The sequence below is a fragment of the Psittacula echo genome, assembly GCF_963264785.1.
Source record: "Psittacula echo genome assembly, chromosome: Z".
NCBI lineage: Eukaryota > Metazoa > Chordata > Aves > Psittaciformes > Psittacidae > Psittacula > Psittacula echo.
In genome coordinates this window covers 56,596,854-56,611,711 of record NC_137742.1, presented here as the reverse complement: position 1 = coordinate 56,611,711, position 14,858 = coordinate 56,596,854, and the positions used below count along the sequence as shown (strand labels likewise).

The 14,858-nt window shown below is 40.1% G+C and overlaps 1 protein-coding gene across 1 annotated transcript in view; it reads left to right on the top strand.

The window, feature by feature from the left end:
• PLPPR1 (phospholipid phosphatase related 1) overlaps positions 1-11,516 on the top strand; it is a gene marked incomplete at both ends in the record, with an annotated part of 70,303 nt that extends 58,787 nt beyond the window's left edge. The window contains 4 exons of the mRNA XM_080637990.1: positions 673-923; positions 7,646-7,822; positions 9,799-9,930; positions 11,484-11,516. Coding sequence (XP_080494116.1) covers positions 673-923; positions 7,646-7,822; positions 9,799-9,930; positions 11,484-11,516 — 593 coding nt within the window. The remainder of the gene's footprint in view (positions 1-672; positions 924-7,645; positions 7,823-9,798; positions 9,931-11,483) is intronic.
• Positions 11,517-14,858: the final 3,342 nt, after the last annotated feature.

Below are 14,858 nucleotides of genomic sequence, written 5' to 3'. Positions count from 1 at the left end.
ATGCACTCCCAGGGTCATGAGCTGAACAGCAACTGTGTGGAAATGTCTTCCAGAGAAAAGCATTAGGATGTTTCCAAAGGGACCTTTCAAATATTGCTAATTAATATTACTATGAGGGTCTTAATTTTTCAACATCAGGACAGTGAATAGTCAAAATCCAAATGGTACTTAACACTAGATAATCAAAATAAGTGCAGTGCAGTGTCTCAGGACTACACTGCTCTTTCAGGTTCAGAGAAATTATACTCCCTGGTTTTGGCCCAGATGCGGCAAAAGTACAAAGACATTTTTAACAACTCGTGCATGACACCTGACTTCGGGTTGTGAATCTTTGTCATAAGGGAAACTTTACAGACATAGTATAGGTGCAGCCTTTCCTGTTCAGAGCTTGAATCACAAAAACACTTGTGTACTTGCTTACCATTTTCAGCCTGTTTCTGAGTCCCTCTGGAGTCACTGAGTTAATCACCTGTCAGAGTTAAGAATGTGGTCCTCTGCATCATGCCTTTGATGCAGGACTCTGCTGGAGTCAGCAAGGGCTTCTTCTAGGTAATGACTGCAGAACAAGGGTTTGATTGCTTACCTTTCATTCTATCTCTTCCTTTCAGGTGCCAAGATTATTTTGGTTTTAAACCTGTTTGAATAATCATTATTTTAAACCTTTTCTCACAGGAGTGTTTGCATTTGGACTTTTTGCCACTGACATATTTGTAAATGCTGGTCAGGTTGTGACTGGGAACTTGGCTCCCTACTTCCTGACTGTATGTAAACCCAACTACACTGGAAATGACTGTCGAGCCCACCACCAGTTCATAAACAATGGCAACATCTGCACTGGGGATGTCGGGGTGATTGAAAAGGCAAGGAGATCATTTCCATCCAAACATGCTGCTTTGAGCATCTACTCAGCTTTATATGCCACGGTGAGTGTCAGTGATGATTTCTAGCTTTTATAAGAGGTCTCTGTAGCTGCATATAGCTGGAGCCATTTTTCTTAAAATGGGTTTTTGAAGGAAAAGAGGGTTGTTTTGGGGAGTGCTTTCCTCTTTATCTGTAGGGGAAAATCTCTCTCTCTCTGTTTTACCAACCCTAGTATGAGCAAATCAAATGCTTGTTGCTTTTGAGGCACTGTATGATGTGGAGGCATGAGGTGAAGTCTTGAGTATGCACTCGGCCTCTTCTCCCTACCCTGTCTGATTAGCATTAAGATGAAGTTTATGCTTAAATGGTTCCTGAATCACTACTGTTTCTTTTGTTCACATGACACAGGCTGTTGAACATTAAAAATGTACACTGTGCCATTTCAGTTGGAGGCTGAACTAGGCTGCATTTTGCTCCTCTTGTTTAGGACCTGAATTCTCCGTGCACAGAAGGTTGTAATAAAAGTCAATGCCATAATTTTGCTGTTATCACAGATAAATGGACCCCAGTTGACGACTTGACAAGGTGATGCTGCTGTACTGTCAGGAAGGAAATTGTCTGTCTTGAAGAGTATTGAGAAAGAGATCTGCCACTTCTTTGTGTTCTCTGGCTGAAATTTCTGTAATGTCTGAAAATTGATCCAAGAAGCTTACTCACAAAGTAGAAAACCTTGGTGGTTTTGGCATTAAAATCCAAGGACTTAACCTGGTTCTGATTTCAAAATGGCTTATCTAAGCTTTTTTCCCTCAGCAGATTGACTCACATAAGTGGCAGAGTCTGTCTGTTGGTCATCAGGATTTGAGAAAATTCTTAAGCTTATTGATGACAGGGTATTTGGTGAATATTTTGCCCTGATCTTCGTAGCAGGTAAATAAAACACCACATTATTACTATAAAATCAAGAGGCCACCCACTGCTGTTTGAGTGTCCATCTGTTTGCACTGAGTATTGTGTGAATAATAACAGATATAAATTAGCAACTCCTTTGATCAGGACTTGTTGGGAAGTGTTTGGAAAGCCTGTAACATTTTGCACACATTACTTCGAAACAATAAGCAACCACATGTGAAATAGAGTTCCCAATAAACTCAACATTACTGTAGAAGCTGTTTTCATCATTAAAACTCTTAGATGGAAGCTACAGGATCAGGCTTGGTCCTGGCTCTGACCTAAGCTAGTTACATCCTTTCATGGACTTTCCCTGTCCAACCTCCTATGTTTCCTATGAAGGCAAGTCTTCCACAAAAGCATATCCCCAGTGTTTCTGAGCCCCAGTGTTTCAAGACCAGCCTGCACTCCTCTCCACATCAGAACATACCAGGTGGAGCCAGGACACAGAGTTACTTCTGAGCTGCAAAGTCATAAAAGTCTGTCCTTAAGGCATTTCAGCCTGCAGTCCAATTTTAGCCGTTCTCTGCCTGAAACACTTCTCTAGCTCTACAGGTGTTGTCGCTTCTCTTTCGTCTGCCTGTCAGTTTGGAGTAACATGAGCATTACACAAGAAATGCAATGTTCAGATCTAGCTTTGCTTAATAATTGTGCTGTGCACAATTTTTTTGCAAGTGTCTTGCTGATTCTAATATGTGTGATAATGTGGGCTGCTGAACAAAAGCGTTTGGTTAGTAATAGCTGTATTTTGCATAAAGCTGGAGAGATGAGCCATGGAGCAAGAAAAATAAAACAAGTTGGACATGAGGAGAAAGGAGAATGAAATCAGCACAGACATTGTCTTTCATTGTATAAATGTCTGTTGAGATCTAGGAGTCTTCTCCCATCACTGCAGCTCTACTATCCTCTGCAGATGTTTCTGTACTGATTTGCTCATTAGTCTGCTGCTGACAGTACTACCACCGTCATTGTTTTGGCTTTGTGTTTTGGTTTGTTTTGTTTTTTTTTTTTTCCATAAACTGGGGTTTATATTAGATAGGCTTTTTCTTGTCACCTGCCAAAAAAGTTGAGGAGAACCCAAAGCATCGCGTTTGTGATCTCTGCAGGCAGAGATAAATCTCCTTTGCCTGAAGCAGGGGAAAGAGAAAACAGGTGGCAAGCCATGGCTTCCATACTTACACAAAAATTAGAATGGTATCTAATGAAGTATTATTAGTCTCCCAGAAGTATCGCAGGAAGAGATGGCAATCACTGCATATAATACCTGCTGCTGTACAGTTAGAAACACATGCTTCTGAGTACCTTTCTCAAGAAAAAAATATAGGCTAGAAATACTCCTTAATTCATTAACACTTCTGGAAAGAACAAACAAAACCCACCACAAATAAAATAACAAGCAAACAAACCAGAACAACCCAACAACAAAACAGAAAACAGATGATGAAATCATATGTTCCATATGAGTGTCCCAGTCACATCATCTTAAGACAACTGTTACTTCATGCTCTTCTGAGAGAAGTCATGGAAGAGTCAATAACAAGGACACCTAACAGATGGCAGTATTCACCCAAAACTAAAGTATTTCACCCACACAACTGCAGGATCTCTTATTGTAGAGGGAAGGTAAATATCTTTGCTGGTCCTCCCATTTCCCTCTGGAGTCAAAGCAAGGAGAATTGTTTTACAATCACAAAAGGGTCTCTAGGATTGAAAGGTACAACCAATCACTTATTGAATGTTTAGTAGTTTTTAGGATTCTTCAGCTAACCCCTTGCCTAGCAGCATCCACAAGTAATGTTTTCTGTCACATTCAGGTGGTAGAAGACTCTGTCTCATCACACTGGATCATGACCTGGCATCTCTCTTTTACACCTGGGAGCATTGCTTCTTGACTAGACTAGAGTGATACATACCGGGGCATGAAACTTCTAATATTTGGGAAATTCTGAATAGCAGAGAACACTACAGCAAATTCTTTCTGCAACCCAGGTCACTGTGACCTCATCAACGATTTCTTCAATTTTTGTGTTAACACCCACCAGACAAATGAAATTCAAGGCCTCAGCACTTCAAGCAGCTGCATTGAGCATCTAGGAGACTGTATCACGTTCTACAATACACATCGTTGTCAAATGTTCTGCTTTCTTACTGTAGAAATCTCTGTGGCAAAGGGAAAGACTAAAGTTTGTAGGGGACAGAATTTTTCAGTATTGGTATGAAACTGTGATCTTTCTAAGGAAAATAAACTATCACAAATCTCTCCACTTCCTGCTGAAAGGACAAGACAGACTTCTTCCACTCTGTCTTTCTCATCATAGATGTAACATACATTCTAAATATATGCATATGTTTGCATATAGCTAAATATATATGTGTATTTATATTTTAAACTTGCAAACAAAAAAGCCTCCTTGACTGCATATGCTTTTGTCTGTCTGGAAAAAATGGGAGAGGAATTACACACAAGATGAACGCTACTATCACACATTGCACATTGCACAGTACACTGCTTGAGTATATCAAGTGTGATCAGAGCACAGCAAAGAAGCTCAATAGATGATTTATGTAGTTAAATAATATATAGCTTATTTTTAATATGATTTATTCTATTTTCTTCACATATTTTTATATTCACTCCTTCTTCCTTTTCCCACCCATCCAATAACTGGTTTTGACATTCAGAGTTTTGTAAACTTACCCTATGAATAGCATCATGGAAAATTTTCAAAAACACCTGCTATGTGTAGGAAATCAAATGTAAGTGACTTTCACTGAGATTTTAGGCTCTTACACACAAAGCTTCGAAAACCTGCTGTAAGTGAAAGGGCAAACACACTGTGGGACTCTTAAAAAAGACCTTGTCTTTAGGGACCGCAACAATAAAGATCAAACCACAGTGATCAGGAAGCCTGGCCAGAATGGAGAAGCTCTCCTAGTTATTTCAGTGTGTGATTTATGGATGAATTGGAGCACATTCTGGGAAAACAGTTTGTCTTGTTTTAAACCCTCCCCATGAGGGTTTAACAGATTTCCTTTGGCAATCTGTTCACATGGTTAATTACCCTCATTGCTAAAAATGTTCTCTTTACTACAAGTTTACATTTTCCTGATGAGATGCATGAAGCTTCAAATACATTAGCTACTTCCCATCTGTAATAAGGAGAACTCTCCCGTGTGGACAACCCAGAGATCCAGCTTTACCTCATATCTGTAAGAAAACAAACATATGTGGCCTATTCTCTGTAGCTAGGGTTTTCAGCTGTCCCAGCAGGACCGCATTCTTACTTTAAAGAAGCGATGCTTTTCCTTTGGATGCTGTAAACCACAGTAGTGCTTTGGTAGGGAGCAGGAGAGCAATCCAGCTCCATGTTGCTCGTTTAAATTAGTTTCTGCTAAAAGAAAAGCGTAGGGTGAGAGGATGGGTGGTAATTATTCAGACAGCGGCAATGCTATTTTTTCCCATTGTTCCCAAAGAATCTTAACTGAGCTTTGGCGAAACTTGTCCCGCGAAAACTGGGGCAAGGTTGCCGCCTAGTGCACAGTTGCTAGTGGTCATTTCAAGGCCTCTGGCGCAGTCAGGTGTTAGGTTTGGAAAACAGAGCAAGCAGGAACCTCTCAGTTAGCTTAGTCGCATTTCCTGTGCTATTACACACCGGAATGTTCCAGTTCGTAAATTGAACTCACCTTTAAACGATGTGCTCAGCAGCAGCAAACTTCACTTCCTCAGGCAGAGATCTGGCAAATTCAGCTATTAGAAGTCTAGCACTGAGGTTTCTTGGCAGATGAAAGTGTAATTTTGCCTAGATACATGTCTGGAGGCAGTTAGATATACCTTCCCCTGGTCCGTTTCTCTGGCCTGTCCCTTTCCCTTCAAAGATGTGGTTGCTGCATTTCTTCCCTTCTGGAGCTGTGTTGTAATGGGTTTAGGGTTAACATTTTTAACACCAGCCAGGGAAGGGAAGCTAGCTGTAGGGACATTTGGTTCGCCTTGTCAGGGAGAAGGCAAAAGAAATATGGAGAGGGAAAAATAATACATTATTATTTGTTATGCATAATACAGCACAATAAAGGAATATATTAAAAGCAATTAACAGAGTGACCTTGAGAATGGATGTAATTTTTTTTTCTCAATCCCAAAACTATGTGCCAGACCACAGTGACCTCTGTATACCTGGGACGCAGAAGAAACAGATGGGTATTAAAATACAGTCACATAATTACCCACGTTGCCAAATGGAGCACAAAGCAGACTGTGCTGGTAGTTGCAATTGGAAGCACCAAGTCAAGCCTGTGCAGACTTCCTTCGGCACAGACACAGGAAAATCAGAAGGCACTTTATCCCAGCCAAGCCATTGTAGTCTTGATCAGAGACTGGTGTCAGCCAGCACTGAGTCCCTAGCCTCTCCAGCAGTAACAAAGGAGAACAGCTCTGGAGTCTCCACGGTCCCTCAGAGTCACACTCTGATTTCAGAGCCACCTGTGGCAAAGTGCTCAACAGTGCCCTTCCCCAGAAACCAAGTAATCCAGGAAAAAGATGAGGTCTGTGACCTGCAGACAGCACAATCAGACATCCCAGTCATGGTGGTACTGCAGATGTGATTAAAATAATAAGGATCTTCTATAGAGTCTTTTGTGCAGAATACAAAGGGACCTATATTTCAATTTCTAACATCTGAAAAAGGATAAAGGAAATGTTTTCAGCTTTAAGAACATATTCTGAGAACAAAAAACAGTTTTTTCTTTACAAATAAAATGCCATCTTTTGACATTAAACACTGGATGAGACACTTACATGGTCTGTAATTTTTCCACTCCCCAGCAGAACAGATGTTTGTACTTCCACTGGATCAGATCTATGCTTTGTGAATCAGGTTCACTTACCACCTGATTGGTAATAAAAATCAAATTAATATTTCAAATGTATCTTTCTGATTCTGTGTCATGTAGGGGCGGCGGTGTATCATCTGGAGATATTTCTGGCAAATGTGTTTGAGATATTGTCTTTCCTTATCAAGGCTTAGGGAATCATGCAGGCATCCATGCTTCCTTGTTGAAGAGGATTTTATTGATTTGTTTTGCCATCAGACTTGGTTTGCTTGACCTTTGCTATTTTGTGGCTCTGGAATTAACGACCAGCTGCTAATTGAGACCCACACGGTTTCATTCACTCTGTCAAAATCCATTTGAAGTAAAATACAAACTGCCAAAAACACGTGAGGTTCATTAAAAATTATTCAGAACACAGTAAAACCTCATGCTCTGAGATTACGTTTTCAGAATCAGCTTCATTTTGAAAGAAATCTCATATTCTGTGTTTCATTTTATCTTGCAGGGAAAATGTCTGGAACGGTTTCTCTTAATGTTCTCTGTTTCTTACTACCACTTAGAAAACTGGAGCAGCTAGTTCACATGGATGCAAGGCACTCCATCGTGTGCACATTACAGTTTTAGTAAGAGTATAAACATAAATTTTTGGCTCCCTTTGCAAACACTTAGTCGTGTACCTTCAGGGTGCATGTTTGCCAGCATATGAGCAAGTACTTGCACAAGTTAGGGAGTCAGTAAACTGAACCTGTGCATACCTGCTTGAAAAAAGTCCAGTATGTAAATCAAATTGATGGCATATTTGACATCATGAAACATCATTTAACAGTATCTGCTTCATTCTCTTAAAAGTGTTCTCTGAATTACTTTAAACCTCTTTCAGCGTTTCCCAGTGGTTTTTTAAATGAATCATGGGTTTTGGCACATCCTTCCTGATTTACGATTTGTCTTGGTGGAAAAAGATAAATTTCTGGCAAAGCCTCTTAATTTTTGGCTTGTTCTTTTTTTGCAGATGTACATCACAAGCACAATTAAAACAAAGAGTAGCAGGCTAGCCAAACCTGTGCTGTGTCTGGGTACCCTCTGTGCTGCGTTCCTCACTGGGCTAAATCGAGTTTCTGAGTATCGAAACCACTGTTCGGACGTGATCGCAGGCTTCATCTTGGGCAGTGCTGTAGCTTTGTTTCTGGTAAATCCATCAGTCCTTCCACATTCCTTTTAAAATACTTTACTTTAAAAAAAAAAAAAGTACTATTCTCTTGTGGCCAGTTGCAGCTGATTAATCTGGTTGCTAGAAACTAATTCTAGCCTCATCTAGTTTAAAATATCAGAGAAAATCTTAATAGGAAATCATGTTTATACTAATTAATAAATCTGATATTTGTGCATTGTATATATTTCAAGGATTTTTTTTAATTACTGTACATTTTTCCTTGACCTGTTCTGGAAAATGCTTTAAAGGTGATGTAGGTCTCAGCTAATGTCAAAAGCGGGTTGTCCTTGAGACTTCTTCTCTGACACCCCTGTATAGCAAAACCCTACTGCCTGCCTGGTATCTGGCAAAAATGTAGGACACAGTGTGTGTATCTGGAGCTCTAAGCAGTGGTCCTGATTCCTTTGTTTCAGACCATAAAAGAAGTGCAGTAGAAAGGAAGGTCAGAACTCCCTGGGAGACTAAACTACTTCCCTTTGTGGCATTTGGAATTGCAATGAAATTGTTCACCATCTCATATGATAATCAAATGCATTAAATCTATCAAAGGCAAAGGCCTTCCCATACAATCTAGGAACTGCATATCTCTGGACTTCTAATGGTACTTGATCCCCTGTTGGCTGTGTGGTTTAAGTGTTCTCGTTGGTGAGAGATCTCTTGCTGAGTGTTTACCCAAACAGCAAACAATCAAGGTGATTCTCGCTATTACCAAGAAATGTGTGCGATTCCCTTTAATCAAAATATGCTTCAAAACTACCTACTGCATAGCAGCTGACATTTTAACCCTGTAATCAGGAGGGATTAGGTTTCAAAGATTCCTTAAATCTAGATTTTCCTGACACTGATTTTTTTTCTATTTTCTATTTAAATAAAAATGAAAAAAATACCCACCAAAACAAAAAAACCCTTCACATATCATTTATTCCCATGTCCCCTTTAAACAAAAACATATCTGCAACATCTGACCTGAATCTCTTTGGCTTTAATGTAAGTCATTTGTCTGATTCCCATTGAGAAAGACAGTTTAAATCTAGCTCATGCAATGTAAGAGGCAGTCACCCCACATATCTGGTCAGGACAATCTGTGTGCTCCCAGCTCCTGTTCTAGCAATGATGGTCTGCTTCCAGCCACGTCTTGGCCCTGCAGACCCCCTGTTAGCCTGGAAGTTTCACAAGCCCAAATGCAGAGTGGTGGAAGGGGTCTCCCTGGAGCTTGAAGCGGATGGGTGCTGAGATTCCTGCTGCTGGCACCAGACTCACCCAGGCTGCAGCCTGCTCCCTGCTCAGGTGTAAAGAGCAGCAAAGAGGATGAGACAGCAAGGAGCTGGCTGCTGGAATCACTCTGACAGCAGATGTGTCAGCTCCCATTTGTCTTTTTTCCCAGTCAGTGTGTTCTGAAGCCCCAAACTGCTAATGTGTGTTTGCTCTTATTAGCATCACCATGTGGGTGCAGTTAAGTCTGGTCATGCACAAGGGAATGGCTTGTGAGATAACCACCACCAGTTGTGCTGGAAGTATGCAGGAATGGTGCTCAATCAACTTGACATCATCCACATGTGAGGTAGATTCAGCCATCCAGTGAGCTGTTTTCATTGTTTGGAAATGACTGTCAGAGTCTGAAGGGAGTATTTGGCCAGTAGCATGCATCATTAGGGTAGTCCCTGTTCTGTGATGCAGATATGGGAGTCCCTGTTGTATAAGACATAAAAAGGCTGAGAATGGCTCATCGCCTCAGATTAGAGGCCAGGTGAACCCATTACCAAGGTAGTTCACCATGCCCAACTATGTCAGTAAACACACTGAAGCCCAAGCACCTTCGACAGAAACACGGGTCAAGTTCTTGTCAAAAACTGGCAGTTGTGAGACCCCTGGTGGTAATTCCTGAGAGGTTTTCCTGTGGACAGATAATACTAATCTAATTTTTTTCCATTTTTTTTTCCTGCACTACACAGGGGATATGTGTTGTCCATAACTTTAAAGGCAGTCACGGAGCTCCTTCTAAACCGAAGCCTGAAGACCCACGAGGAATGCCGCTAATGGCCTTTCCAAGAGTGGAAAGTCCTCTGGAGACATTGAGTGCACAGGTACTGTAAATCCTCTTACTCAGACCATCAACAAGCACACTTCCTATTATGGCAGAGTAAAAGCTAGTTGTATTTGTATATACATGTCCCTAACACCAAGCCCATTGAGCAGCGTGAGTTTGCATTGGGGAGAGTTTGTTTTAAGGCATTTATCCCTTAAACTACCAAATACTGTAGATCATCTGCTCTTGGGCACATCCAAACCGAAACCAGTAGGATTTCATATGCCCCAGCATATCATTTGTGTTAACAAACTCCTTCTTCGAAGAATAGAAAACTGAGAGAAAAGTAAAGATAATTCTGTCTAATTACACTTCAGGGTGCTTTTGGCATATCTTAAGGATTCACTCTCACATTCTTAATCCTGAGGATAAACTATGCTGTTCAGAAATATATGATAGAGATTAGGTTTTTATTCTTATTACTCCTCAGTATCTTCTATAAGAAATCATATACTCTTTTCTATCTCTAAGTCATCAGAAGAGAAGGTAATAGCATTCTTTCAAATTTGCAAAAAAAAAAAATAGGCTCGTGAGAGCACCATTATTGATGGTGTTTCTGTTAAAACTGTTGTTGTAAAAATGTGTTGGCATAAACTGAATCATAGCTGACCCTTTCAAAACAGACAAGCAAATGCCACCTATGAAAAATTTCTGGCAACAGGAGGAACTGTAGTTTGTCTGTTATCTGAAACGCCCTGTTGTAATATATTTGTTCTTTAAATTGTATTCCTCTTATTAGGTGGCCTGTCAACCCTGTGTACATGGTGTGTGGCAAGATTAATAGTGATTTTTGTTCAACCCTTTGACAAATAAACTGAAATCAGGAATTAAAAAAAAAAAATAAATAACAGACACTGTTTCTAGCACCTGTAAATATTTTGCTTAATTGAAAAGTCAGTTTTGATTAGGAAAAGTTTTGCTGGAAGACTTTCAACTAAATCTGCAGAACTGTGTGTATTAACTGTTTTCTTGATGGACTTGCAGTCCAGAAAACTAAGTACTACTTACATTGTATTACATATGACAAAAGGAATGAACAGGTGAAAATACTCGTAGGCTGTGAAAAAAATTTTGTCTAGCCATGTATTTTTAAATTCTGGACTCCAAAGTGCAGGTAGGGACTAGGCCTTAGCTGTTGATGTCCACCGTGACCAAGAGTCTTCTCTGATTTGGGGTATCTGTCTCTAAATGACCATACATCTACCATGCAGGAGTAGATTGGTGAAAAAGTGATCCTACTCTGAACCTCTTACAAGCAAACCCTTGGGAGTGGCTGCTCATTACTGTTTCTTCAGATAAAGAAGGTGCATCGTCCTTCTGTGTGCAGATTCTGCATTCATTGCCAGTTGTTTTGCTTTGCACCCACACAAAACCTGCAATACACAGCATGATCCAAGAACTCACATTTGCAGTGATCTCTTCATTTTGAAACCCTAAATTAACTAGACAACAGATTTTAATGAAGGTTTTTCTAATTCATTTTACACACCAGGATATGTAAATGCCAAAATGTATACAAATGTTCATGTGCTTGCTTTTTCCTCTTTGCAGAATCACTCTGCCTCTATGACTGAAGTAACCTGAGATGGAAAACTGGCAACTGAAGCTATTTTTTATTACCCCCCAGTACAATACTCCAAGACACAGTTACTAAATGTCTAACTGCGATGACCAGTATTATGTTATGTCTAGTTAGAGGCTAATGTTTTGTACTTTTTTTGTATGAAGAAGTGATGTAGCTTGCCCTGATTTTTTTGTCAGCTTTAATATTATTATGCCAGAATTTAAAAGCAAAAAGGAAAAAGAGGAAAAAAACCTTTTCTTGTTTAAAGTGTGCACTAAGGAACTACATCTATTGAATTGTTGATGTTGTTATGTGGTATTTGTACACAATTTTTTTCTTTTTCATTTTTGAATTTATACATCGGGGGGAGGGGATCACTTTTACCTTTTCTTACCACAAGAAGTGTTTCTACCAGTGGGTCAGATTTGAGTAAGCTCAGCATAGATCTGAAGTAGTTGCATATATTTAATTCAGATTAAAATAGCGGTGATTGGGAATCTAACCTGAATGATACTATCAAAACATAATAAACATCCAACCTCGATTCAGTGAGCTACTTAAGCGTTTCTTTAGCATTATGGACTTCAGCTAGCCATCCCGTTTCCAAACTATTTGGCAGACTTGAAGTATGTCCTTAAGCATCTTACTGAATCAAAGCCTGATTGTTCTGGTGTGGGTGATCGTGCTAGTTACTGAAGAGTAACTAAAACAATGTACTCGGTCTGCAAATATACAGACTGGACATGAAAATTTATAGTAGTAGCTGATAGCATGTGAGCTGACTATATCACCTCCCTAGATCTCTGTTCTTCTCTGAGGCCCAGCTAAAGCTCCCAGTGAAACCTGGCTTCAGGAATTGACTATGGGGATATACAGCCACCACTGTGGAGCTGAGGCTGCGCTTTAAGTGTTCCATAACTTCATCATAAATTTGTGGAGTAACTAGTAACACTGGTATAAAGGAAACTGACACCACTTCTTCAGTGGAGTGGCATGACGTGGCATTCAGATTGGCAGAATCAAGAACGTAGTTCTGCCCCGACGGTGTAGTTTTCACTGAGGGGCTTTGGCAGGACAAAAAAAAAAAAAAAAAAAAAAATGACCAAAAACAAAACAAAAAACTGACACAGTCTTTAGTAGCAGTCTGCATTTCTGTAAATTCTGCTATACAGAATTTGTATCTAAACTGCCATTTTACAATTTAACAACTTTGTTTAAGGAATAAAAAGACAATTAAATATGGGTGGGGGATGGGGGAAGAACAAAAAAGAGCCCCTTTATAATGGTTAAAACTGGGGGCAAGGCTTCATTACATGACTTTTCACTGTTCCTAGGATTTTCCTGCATCTCATTCTTCTAGCATGGTGATAACTGCTGTGTGTCTCCTTTAAAAAATGAAGCCTTTATCTGTACTTTTACTGGAATGTTTACCTCACATTTCCATGTTGGTTCTTCTTGGCTTTTTTTGTATATTTTTTCCAAAACAGATGCAAAGAAAAAGTATCAAAAAACCAAAACATGTAGCCTGATCTGTCATTTGGGATATTTGTGTCTGGTCTCATGGCGTTACTTCCAGATTGCTAATTTCTTCTGACTCTACTGGTGTCCACTTCAGTCTTCAAACTTGGGCCATGCAGGCTTTTTGTGACCATGAGGAGGCATCAATAGTGTTCTGGGTCCCACAGTTTGATCCAAATTCCACAGGGAAGCTTCTGCTGAATAAATTTGGCTGTGGAACTGGTCCTTGTTCTGCTCTGTTAGGAGAATAATGACACTCTATAGGAAAGCCTTTAGCATGAAGGGGCATCTAGTCAGTATGCCCTGTCAGCAGCATATAAGTCTACTCGCACTACAAAGGGTTAGCAATGGGCTGAATTCTAAGATGAAGTTACATCCTGTAGCCCAGGTTTTGCAGTCAGGTTCCCTGAGGCTCTGTTCCTCCCAGGTGCACTGCTACCACAGCATACATCTTGTAGTTTTGGTCAGTAGCTTCCACAGAATGGGTAGTGGTATTTGTTCCGTCTCTGCTTATCCTCTAGCATGAAGCTGTTGTCATGCTCCTTTCTTGACTATCTCCTCATTCAGTTTTTCTCCTATTCTTCTGTTTTCCACTCTCTCCTGTGATCACGTTACATGAGCTATGAAAGTTGCATGCTGGGAGAGACACTAGATTGGGGAGAGGGGGAAGCAGAAAGTGCAACTATCACTGTAAGTGTTTGTAATGAGTACTGAGTAAGAGGAAATAAGACTTAAGCATCTTTTCTTTGATGAAAAGACATCATTTCACTAAAAATACTTCCAATTCACTGCTCTCAAACAAGCTCTGAAGCAGATGACACAGATCTACTTATTTATTACATTTTTTTCCATAAGCAACAGGGAAGCCATTTGTGAACAGCCAGCCTTCCACAGTGACCAGTGAAATATCCCCATTCCCTCATGTCCACCCTGCAGTGGAGCATGTAGTGGTACACTTAGGCTATTCAGTAATTCTCCAGGAGTCAAAAGGAGAAAAGAATGGGTTTCTTAAATTTCTTCATAGCTGCAAGAAACCAGCACTTAAGAAATCTGTTGAGCGCTGTTAGTACATGAAAGCAGCAGTTCCCAAGCATGCTTCAGGTATCTGTAATCTCAAAGAAACCAGGGAAGCAAGAGTTCAGGAGAGCGAGGTGTAACCAGGGTCTTTCTGGAGCATCCCCAGAAATATCACACATACAGAATCCAACCTCACCATCAACCTGCTTTGTAGAACACATTCACAAAGTACCATGCATTTCAAGGCTGCTGCACGTCTTTTGTTGTCACCCTGACTTCACTGCTTGCTTCCTCTGATTAAAAGCAAACCTATATCACCAGTTGCAGGGCAGAAAGAAAAAAACTAACATATAGAACATAAAAGAAAAACTAACAGCTGTTAGAAGGAGCAACAGAGCTTACATAAAAACAAGTCTTGAGCATAGAAAAATTCTACAAGCTTCCCTGATGGCAGTTTTCGTAGGGCTGCTGGAGAGTTCACAGTTACTGAGTAAAATGATTTCAGAATGCCAGCTGCCACTGTCTTCATGTACCAATTTTAAGTAGAACAAGTGGATTTATGTTAAGATGGCAACTGTGACTGCTTCTAAAAAAATTAGTGCTGACAGGGTCTGCTTTTCAGTCTCAAGAAAAAAAAAAAGAGTAACCAAAAAAAAAAAAGAAAAATATAAAAATATGGTTTACCTCTCCCTTCATGGCCAAGTTTGCTGGCCCTGCCAGTCTTTGTGGCTGAGCTAAGCAGGGCTTCTGATATCAGCTGCACTCACAAAAGCCCAGTACACACTGCAAAATCAAAGACAAGAAGTTTGAGACATGGGGAAGAAACA